Genomic DNA, 11,664 nt, shown 5'->3' on the forward strand with positions numbered 1-11,664 from the left:
CTGAATCATATTACTTCAAACATTGGAATATACAAGAAGTATACATAAACACATAATGTTATACCATTTAATTTTTCAAAAAAAGTATTTTGACAACAATTTTTATCAAAAAATTATAAACTAAAAAACGGAAAATAAAGAATTCTTAGGATAAAAAGCGATTTTAAGAATTCTTTACATTGATATAAAAACTTTCATATTGTTTCTTTTTTTATTATTCTTATAATTTTTAATCAGACGTAAAAAACCATTCTGTAGAGAACTATCATCAAATAAATAAAAAAATATTTACAAGCAAATTTTTTATTATAAAAATCATAACACTCACCTGTTTCATAAATCTGCAGAATTCCAAATTAAATGTTCTTCGTTTGAAAATTTTATTCTCAAATAATGTATGCATAGATTATCCCTTCATTACTTTTAGATAACATACCACACATCAAAATTTTATAAATGTAAGATCTCGATATAAATTTGAATATGTAGCTTAAAAACAGAATAGCTGAATTTTAGTTGAAATTATTTCTTCTAAACTAAAAAATACTTACCAAGAAAACGATACAAATTTATTATTAATCAGAACAAATGAATCTATTTCAAGTAGTTCGGTTGATTTTTTATTGTTGTTTTACGAATAATATAGATACAGAAATATATATTTTTCTATAAAGAAGAACAATATTCTGTAACTATTATACAGTTCTGTGCATATTCTGAATTCTTATTTATTCATTGGAATGACGAAAGCAATGCTGACTTCACTTTAATTTGTAATGAATTGAAGACTAGAAAAAATGTATTTTACCGTAATATACACAATCTGTAACAGCAAGTGATCATTTGGAAGTTATGTTGTTGGTAATAGAAAAGTAAAAATTATTGAGAAATTGTTCTTCAAATGCTTGGCGTGTTCTGCTTCAATGTTTGGCATGTTCTGGTTAGTTTTTTCAAGAAGTTCCTTTTCCATAGGGAAATTTTGCTTCTTATTAGCTGCTAATAAAATGGCGTCCGTCATTGCCAATGGTTTTGTACGATCCAATGTCCGATATTTTCAGTCTCCCGATAGATGGCGTAGCTTTTTATTTCAATATGAGAAATTTTTAAAATCGTTTTTTTATCCTAAGAATTCTTTATTTTACGTTTTTTGGTTTATAATTTTTTGATAAAAAATTGTTGTTAATATAATTGTTTTAAAAAATTAAATGGTATAACATTATGTGTTTATGTATACTTCTTGCATATTCTAATGTTTGAAGTAATATGATTCATAAAAGTATGGAATAAAACTTCGGCACTTACGTATTAACGCCACCGCAACTACAGATTTGGCGGTTTCTAAGTGCCAAAAATCTACAGCTAAAATTTTTGCGACAAATCATAACACACTTTATTAAAATAACACTTATTTAAAATCAATAAATAAAACACTTTAATAAAACACTTTATTTAAAATCAAAGTATTTTGTCGGATTTCGGTGGACAATGGGCAAAATATTTGGCCCCTGAAAAAATAAAATTGCATCTTGTTCTATTTTTGGCAAATCCCAAAGACGCATTTTCGTAGTACTAAAAAATGGTAACAAAAATCGAAGAACAAATCATTTTGGAATTCTTCTGATTTATAAAGCAGGTAAGTGTTAATTTTTATAAAACAAAAAATTTTACTTTTAAATATTTTTTTTTCTTATTTGATGATAGTTTTCTATAGAATGGTTTTCTACCTCCGATTATGAATCAAAAAAGAAAAAACATGAAAGTTTTTTATTTTAATGTACGGAATTTTTAGAATTGGTTTTTTCTTTTCTGTTTTGTAGCGTAAGCATTCTTTATTTTACATTTTTCAGTTTCTGAATAATGATTTTTATTAAAATTGTTATCAAAAAACTTTTTTACAAAATTAAATTATATAAAATTATGAAGATTCTGCATACTTTTTGCTTATTTTAATGTTTGAAGTAATATGATTCTGAAAACTATGGAATGTAAAGTTTAAATAGGCCTTTCAGGTTATATCATTAAATTTAGTAAAACTATTTCTCAGGCATTAGGTTTTAACTCTAATAAGAAGATACATATTTTTTTCTGTTTATTTACAAATATTTTTCAGATGTGTTTTGGATGTTCCTTCTTTAAAAAAAAGAGATACCTTCTTGTTTTCGTTTGCATAAGAAAGGATATTAAACATTTTCTTTTTTAAATTTAATAAGCCACAATGGAGAAGGAACGTTACAATGCTGCACGCTACAAAGACGTCTCCAGAGTAACTGAATGACTGACTGACTGTTCATATAGAAATCGCAGGTATTCGTCTCAAACAACAACGCCCCCTATAGTTCGTTGCGTTCGCGAATTGAATAGTTTGCTTTACGTTAAGCATTTATTTAGAATATTTTGTATTTCTATAGAAATAAAAGCTTAGTTACGAAAAATTCAGACCTATTTTTTATCCTTTTTAAAATTGCTGCATAAATTTCAAGCATAAACGGGGCTCTGGTGCCACATATTGTCATACTAATAATTGGCGCTTGCATTTTTCACGCAATAGCATAAACATTGTACAATACTCAAGTTATGACTCAAGAGATTCATGAAGAAATAAGTACGTAAGGAAGCATTGGGATGAGTCTCTCTTATGTCACGACAGAGATGGAAATAATTTTATTACTTATATTGTCTACCAGACTTTAATATGTCAAACTCATACTTATGATGGTTTATAAGATTTAATGGCTGCCTGAAAAATTTTACATTATTACTAAAATTTGACAATATCACTGACATCTCGTGAAAATAGGTAAAAATGAAGTCAAAGTACTTCCACGAAGACAACAGCTAGTTTAAAAGAAAATAAACAGCGGATGGTGTATTGCTAAAGAATAAAATCAATGTTAAGCCTTTTTCGGCATTAATTTTGTCCTTCTAATTTAAAGATTAAATTATCTTTCAATTATATCGAAATTTAAATTTCAGGAAGAAATTCTTGAATTGATTGAACTAATAGAAAAAGAAAATGGTTGTCCAATATCGCCTGCTGAATACCTCACTCCCAGTATGTCCAACAACATCGCTTCATTTATATTTGGAAAGCGTCTCAAACACGATGATCCTAAAAGAAAGATGCTAAACGAATGCTTTGCTGAAATTGGACGTTTAGGATTACCTTTAATTCCAATGTTCTTTCCTTGGATAAGTAAAGTTTTGGACTTTTTCAATATAGGGACGAGGAAAAAATTTTCCATAGAATTAGGCAAGGTAAAAAAATACGTCAGGTAAGGCAATTATTCATGCATTAAACTGTTTTGAACATTTGCCTCTCAAATATAAAAAATAATCATTTCTGTTTTGGACCAATTCTTCTACCTTAAATTCTACGACTCATTTACATGAAAACTTCATTAACTGTAACTCATTAAATTTGATAATATTTTGTAGTGAAATATCATCTAGATACTACACAAATTTGAAAGATTTCGCTCTCTATTCTTACACGAAGAAAAAACTTGCTAAAATTGCATACTGTTTGGTAATAGTATTTCTGGGAAAGCAACCATAATTCTGGTAATGAAATCTAAATGTACGGAATTTTAAACAATCATTTATTAATTCTATCTTTCATATGGTAACGCTTTACGGAAAATTCTGGATTTTAAAATTATAACTCTTGAAATTTTGAATTGTAAGGTATACAATTTATACGTCATTCAATGTAATTTTACATAGGAATAGTACAAGGGGATCGGATTTTAAATATACGACTTCTTTAAATGTTAGTTAATGCGAATTGAGATTGACTGAAGAATACAAACTTCACAATACCCATTAAATATTAATTGTGTACATTAATCAGTATTTTGACTATGAATTAAGTTTTGTATCTTTGCATGTTACCATCTTTCTGCAGTAAGGAGCTAATTTTAAACTCGACTGTTTTCGTTACTAACCGTTGCCCACTGTCCCAAAGAAGCAAATGCTGCATTGGGGAGTTCTTGAATTATCCACCAGATTGAGTTTACTGATCTCGAGAGATTTCGTTTCCAGAGTAGTCCTTTTACAACTCAGCATATGCTGGGTTCATCGCTGAAAATATCTTATTCGCTTAAGTTCTTGGATGAATTTTATATATATGGATAAGAGAAAAGTTGATCTTCAGATAGCTTAACAGATTGGGAAAGAGGTCCGATTCCTTACGGACACTTTAATACAAAGGACACCATTAATGAGGAAACCATATAAATCAGACAATCTTATAATTATTATGGTTTCATTTTCCCGGATATTTACACGCGAAATTTTATAAAGATTGCAAAAACGTTGAAGATTAGAAACGCCCACACACTTTTCTGCAACTGCTGAACCACTTTAGTGTTTTTTTTTAGGTCTCTCTCGTAGTAAACAGTTTTTGGGGCTAGGATTCATGCCGTTTATTTTATTCGATAGTTTGGGAGATAATAGTAGACCCTTCTCTAGAAACTTTATGGGTGTATTTTTAATTTGATGCACCCTGGTTTATTTCTTAACTACATGCATTGATTTCATTTCCATTTATTCATTTTGAGATTATTTTCGTCATGTAGCATGAAATTGAGTGACGCATACTGATTTTTGAGAGCCTGAAAACAAATATACAGAAAAGCATAATAAAAATATCTTATTAAGGAAAGCTTACTAACAAACAATTATCTTAAATAATATATTCATATTTAATATATTCTTAAGCAATATATACTTTCTGTCCTACACCCTACATAATTACTAGGAGGTGTTGCTAGTAACATGAAGGAAATCGGGGCGAGTCTACCCATTTTTTCAGTTTGTCAACTTTCAAGTGGTCAAACTTTTGTAAATATTAAAGAAAAAAGGTTTTTAATAAGTGTTTCGGAATCGCTATTTATCCCTCTTTAAAGCTGTGAAATCGATTTTAGAAAATATTAACAGTTACGCTGTTACTGTATATTTTTATAGAACTGCTGACAAATCTCTCGTATGGGGCGAGTCTACCCATTCTACTAAAATGAATGTTAACATTGTAAATAATCAAATTTTACTATTAAATTGTTATTTTAGTTACTATATAGGATATTTATGAAGTAAAATTCATAACTTTATTATATATTCCATTTTTTTATTCATAAAATAACACAAATTGAGTATTTGATCGATTATCACATTTTGATCACAGTTTTGTTTTTATAATCATTAACATTATAAAATAACATTTTTTTCTGATTATTGTTGATAAAAATAAATTAAAATTAATATAAATTTACAATTAAATAATTAATAAATAATAATAATTAAAGATTATTAACAAAATCGAAATTCAAACATTGGGAATCATGAAAAATCCTTTTCCCATTCTTTTGGGAGGTAATAATAATTTATAAATAATAATTTATTTAACTTGCATTAAATAAAAAAAGTTAATTTTGTAATATAAAAATTGAAAAAATAGGTAAAATAAACATATTTTATATTTACATTTATATTTAACCTATAAATTTTCTTATTAATGATAAATTTATCAATGCAGAATTAAAATAATATACTCAAATTCATTTAAAATGACTTAATTTTAATATAAACAAAGTTCTAAATTATATTATTATGCTTTATTAAAACTAAATACGAATGGGTAGACTGGCCCCGCGATTTCTAGCTTTTTGTTTACAACAGCAAAACTTACATTCTTTTTGGGTTTTTTTTCATGTAAAATTAATGTAATCTTAGTCTTAGATAAGTTTATCACTTAACCAAAGTGAAAATAGTAATAATAATAATATACTTACGGAGCACCAACTAAAAGTTTGCTGATCTTCAATAAAAATCTCTCAAAAGAGGCTTGAACAGGTCGGTTAAAAAGACACCAAATAAATAAAAACGGATCAAACTACTACAGCGCCATCTTCCTTAGAGTCTGAACTAAGTCCTCCGTCGGTAAAAAAAATTTTATTTGCAATTTAAAATAGTGAAAATTAAATAAAACTAAAATGGGTAGACTCGCCCCGGTTTACGATATATATATATATATATAAAATCATTTTTCAATTTGAATATTGTTTTTATCAACTTCTATCCGTATTAGAAGTTTCATTACTTAAAATTTCCAACTATTATTAAAGTGTTTTTTTTACAGATGGCAGCACTGAAATGTAATTTGCTTATATATTTTTCACAAATTATTTTAGACGATAAAGCTAAAAGCACATTCTTTGTAGTTTTTCTTCTTAAAATATTTTGTTAACTGTTAGATTAGTATATTTAATTTTAAAAAACAAATGTTTATTTTATTTTACTTCATATCTATAAGTATGTTTTCCACTTTTGAAATTACATTGCTTTATATTTTTTTGGAAGCATAGATGCATTACAAAGAGTGATTTTTATCTTAGGATAATTATTCTTCATTTTAAAGTGTTTCTTTCCCTGTCGCAAAGGAATGCGTCCTAATGAGAATTCTTTATTATTTTTCTAATATTATATATATATATACTATATATATATAACTCTGAAAAAAGGCATTTTAAAATTATTTGTATCCTTTTGTAGAGAAGAAATGAGAGAGCACGAAGCAACCTTTGACCCTGACAACATTCGAGATTTCATAGACGCATACTTACTTGAAATTCAGAAACGAGCCAAGGATGTCACTTCAACATTTCACAGTAAGAGCATAGTTATAGTTATTAAAAAAGCGACATATGTTCATAGGCCAGCAGGCTCGCATTTTAAATGGACTAGTTAGTGGTCTGCAGAATTGATCTTCAAACATTCATATGCCGAAAACTGCATATCAAATGTGTTTATTTACTGTAGGCGTTTATAGAGACTTAAATTAACGCAGGACTGTTCCATTTCTGAATTCATTGAAGTGTTTAAATTGAATCATAAAAAATGCCTTAACGTAAAATAACTTTAAACTTTCAATTATACTGCTAAAAATTTAATTTACATGAAATAAGGAATATTATCTTATAAATATAATTCTATTAGTATGAAATATTGAATTGGACTTTTTCACATGTTCATTTAACTGCGAAAAACTAAAATCAAGGAAAACAAAAAGAAATAGCATATTATTGGTGGAAACTATATTTTGTTTTTAATTTAACTTAAATCTCGTTGGTTCTGCAAGCCTTAATTGTTATAAAACCAGTTAGGCCAAATAAACTTAAATTTGGGATTAAAGAGTTAACTATTTAATTATATATTGTAATTAGTTTTACCTAGAGCCCCTGAATAGGAGCCTTATTCTGAGCGTTCTTTCCAGTTTTTTTTTCAAACTTCAAACTGCAGATTTTTCTTATCAAAAAACCAGTGTTTTCCTATAGGAAAGTAGTACATAGCAAGAAAATTTGAATAGAGTTTTGTTCAAAAGCTCAACGCTTGGAGCGCTTAAGCAAATCTGTCAGAATAAAAATTTTAGATAAATATAAAATAGGAACATACAAAAATACTACTAATTCCGAAAAATAAGCATTTATTTCCTACATGATTTAAATACTTTTATAAAAGAACAATTGTTTCGATAAAAAAAAATTATTTAAATTTTCAGGAGATACTCTTGAAGATTTAGCGAGAGGTTTCTTTGGTGCTGGAAGCGAAACCGTACGTTTAAGCGTTGAATGGATGCTTCTAATTTACTCTGCTTACCCAGAAGTTCAACAAAAGGTTCATGCAGAGATCGATGATGCTCTTGGTTCAGAAAGGTTTCCAACATGGCAAGATAGGTTTGACATGCCTTACACTGAAGCCACAATCCTAGAACTCATGAGATGGAAGCCCATTATACCCGTGAACCAAATCCGCTAGTAAGTAGCACTCCGAGATCTGATCTTGAAATGATGGCAAAAACTGCATTTTTTACTAAGAAGTATGTAGCTTAAAATAAAGTTCACTCATAAATATGATTAAAAAACAATTTAGGAAATAAGTTTCATAATTAAATTAGTTTTATTTTGTTGAAATTTTCATTTATTACACAAAAACTGATGTTTTTTTAAGCATCTTTTTTCCATGTTGTAGGATATTTTTATCATTTAATTCTTCTTATTTTGCTCATGAAATAAAATCAACAAGAATTAAATAATCAGATATTTATACGCCATGAAGTCCGTCCGAAAGGTGCTTGAATCAAATTTGCGTCCTCATTTATAATTTTTCTTTGTAATTCAAATTTTTAACTAGAAAGAGTAAAATCAAGTTTTCTAAATATTTTGAAACGTTAAATAAATAATCTCATTAAACTAAAGTGGTAAGATATTGCCTGATTGAAAACTTCATTCACTTCAGAAATAAGAAATAACAGTCAACATGTTTCAAGCCCATCAAAAAGACTCGACATGCGTACGTAAAGTTGCCAACGAAAAATGGAAAAATAATGGTGAGAAACAAAACATGAAAAACCACACAAGCCGAAAGAGAAAAAGATGAAAAAAACAAGAAGAATCACAGTGGCCAAGAAGCAAATCAGGGTAAAATGTATTTGCACTCATTATGGAGAGGTGGTGCTGAACTAGTGTTCATAACATTATGTTGTTGCATTATAAGTAACTTTATACATAACAAGGGAATCATTATTCAAAGGAATAAAACACAAGATTCTAGGGCATCAAAATGAGCTGATGTGTCTGAGGCAAAAATAATTTTGACATAGTCGCAATTGAATTTATGCCCGAGAATCCAACAATGGGAAGGAATTGAAGATTTCTCGAATTCTTGATAACGGACATATCTATCATGTTACTTGTGTATAAATCTGAAAGCTCGCTCATGTCACCCGATGTAGCCAAGGTTGGATTGATAAGAGCTGTGGTAAATGCTCCAGCGGTTATCAAAGCTAATAAAATCTTCATGAGACTTAAATTTGATTTTGTTAACAAGTCTGAAAATTACTTTAAAGCCAAAACTGGGAAGAATATTAGCAATTTTGTAACAAACTGGAGGGAAAAAAAGGTAAAGTAACAAGATCTCTGTAAGAATTAGAAGAAGAGGGGCTTGTGGGTCCTGTGAGTTTAACAAGGTAAACTATTTAAACCCCTGTTGCATCAGCTCGTCTTGATCCCTTGAAATCTTGTTTCATTCATTTTAATGCTGATTTCCTTATTAACGGAAGTAGTTTCACCCTAACTCTCCATAACTCCTGGAAATGCATTTTACCCTGATTTGCTTTCGGCAACAACGATTTTTCCGGGGGTTTTCTTTTTCCTCTCTCGGCCTACTGTAGTTTTTCCTGTTTTATTTCTCACCTTTATTTTCCCATTTTTCTTACGCAAATCTAAGTTTTTAATTCAAATCATTTTTGTTTTCCTCACATTCACGACTGGCAAGTCTTGAAAATAATTTTTGATATGTCTGAAACAAGTCGACTCTTATTTATTTCTCATTTATAGAAAACATATTTCTTGTTGTTTTCAAAACTTTTCATCAGGAAAGTAAATAAGGTTAAAAAAAAAACAATTCTTGTTGTAAATTCATGTGAAAAACCATAAATACTTTTTCTCAGAATTTCTGTTTTTTTAAATAGTTTTTTGCAGATGGTGTTACATATATTAAGCGTATATAATAAATAGCATAAATAATAAGAAAGAAAGACAATTAAAAATCCACATTTTTCAAAATATTTTAAAGAATAAAAACCATTTTACACCAGTTTCGAAATATTCCTCAACAGCTGCAATCGCATACCGTCACGTGTCATGTGATTTTCAATTATTTTTCTTTGATTTCTGGTTTTACTAGCATAAGCTCTATCGATCGAAAAAAAACTGATCAAAAACTAAGAACTCTAGGTGAACAAATTTATTACTTTTCTGTATCAATTTGCTGAAAGGAATTTTTTTCTTAGCCATAACCATTTTTCAGTTATAAATCAGCTTTAAATTATCGACTACAGAGGGTAAAATCATGTTTTCTCACAGAATAGCTGCGTTATACATGCAAACAGAAAAATAATTAAAATATCATTTCTTAAGTGATAAAATATTACCAAATGTTTTCCAATATACTGTACTCTGGATGACAAGAAATTAAGTTACCATTTCTTGAATTTTAAATTACGTTTATAAACTTATAAAATATTTAAAAAGCAAATATACTTTTTCAGTACAATTGCAGATACTGAACTTAATGGATACTTTATTCCCAAGCACATGGACGTGATAGCCATAATTTATGCAGTATCCCATAACAAATCTCTGTGGGGAAATGATACTGATGAATATAAACCAGAGAGATTCTTGACTGAAGATGGAAAAAAAGTTGTGAAACCAGAATACTTCATTCCCTTTTCAATAGGTATAGTTTATTTATACATAAAATTGGTTTCGAAACTAAGCTTACATTGGAAAACTTATGCATATTTTTAAACTTATAGGATATTTTTAAAAAAGTAAAATGGTAAACATTTTTTAAACGTTTCCGTTCATAGAGAACTATAAAGAAGATACCTTGATGCTCAATGCTTTGCGATCACTTTAGCCGAGAGAGCTATAGCAACTTTTTATGGATCCGTGGATCAAAGTTTCTATTCCAGTCCTTGCCACACATATCTTATTTCTTCTCATCACCGCATGTTATGCTGTATTAATTTTTTTTTAAGTGTATTTTGTGCTATGGTCATTTTTAAAAAACACAATTCAAACTATATTTATTTTTTTATACGCACACTTTGAGCTTTATGCAAATTAAAAAGCTCATCAATGGTCGATTCTTTACAAATGATGTTTTTGGCTACACAACTACCTTAAAATGACTATAATGGAAAAAGTTTTCTAATTAGAGGTACCACGTGAAACTTCTGCTATGCTTAGATAAAAAAAAATATCCGATCAAAATTATCTGGAGAGGCATTATTTAGCGAATATATCATAAAGCAACGTAACTGTTCAAAGCTAAAGGATCACTTTAATTGAAAAAACTGCCACGTCATTCTATGTTCTAGGAAATCTGAGATTTCAACTCGTCATCACCATATACAACCTCATTCATTCCCGAAATTTTTTTCTTCTGTTATATGCACAAGGAATTGGACGCTTGCAACTCGAGAAGATGTGAAATAATGCCGAACCATGGAATTTAAATGAAATTTAATTGGTAAGCGACGTCACGGGCGTGTGTTTCGTGCCTTATTGGCTTCAGAATCGACAAATGGTATGCTTTACCTGCGATGACGTCACTCGCATGTAACCAATTAAAGGCTTTGTTCACAATGATTAAAAGACATGTCGTTGCCAAATCATAATTTTTGAATATTATGATTCTAGCTCAACAAATAGGTGAGTGAATGAAGATTTTAGATGGCATTTTAGTGAGTTTCAATACATGAGCGAAAATTTATACCTTGACAGAAGGAAATTATGCTTGTGCTTAGCCTTTATTTCCAATATTTCAGAAATCTTTAAATCTATCATTTATTTAAGCAATCTAAAGGTCTGGTTTCTTAAGGCTTGGTTTCTTAGGACAGGACGCCGTCAGCTGGAAATCAGCGTTAACCTCTGATTGGTCCATTTGTGAGTTTGATAGTATACGTCATCGAACGCTCATCTTGAACTACAATTGCCGTCCAACTCAACTGCAGTTGGATTACAACGTGACGTTAACCACAGAAGCAATGGCGGACAACATCCAACAGCACATTGAAATCAGCCAAGATTTTGATTTTGA

At 29.1% G+C, this 11,664-nt stretch overlaps 1 protein-coding gene across 1 annotated transcript in view; it reads left to right on the forward strand.

The window, feature by feature from the left end:
- Positions 1-11,664, forward strand: part of LOC107449141 (cytochrome P450 18a1) — a 23,899-nt gene that overhangs the window by 9,985 nt on the left and 2,250 nt on the right. Inside the window, exons 4-7 of the mRNA XM_016064582.3 lie at positions 2,974-3,272; positions 6,550-6,665; positions 7,556-7,811; positions 10,106-10,296. Of these exons, the coding sequence (XP_015920068.1) occupies positions 2,974-3,272; positions 6,550-6,665; positions 7,556-7,811; positions 10,106-10,296 (862 nt within the window). The remainder of the gene's footprint in view (positions 1-2,973; positions 3,273-6,549; positions 6,666-7,555; positions 7,812-10,105; positions 10,297-11,664) is intronic.

The sequence above is a fragment of the Parasteatoda tepidariorum genome, chromosome 5 (assembly GCF_043381705.1).
Source record: "Parasteatoda tepidariorum isolate YZ-2023 chromosome 5, CAS_Ptep_4.0, whole genome shotgun sequence".
NCBI lineage: Eukaryota > Metazoa > Arthropoda > Arachnida > Araneae > Theridiidae > Parasteatoda > Parasteatoda tepidariorum.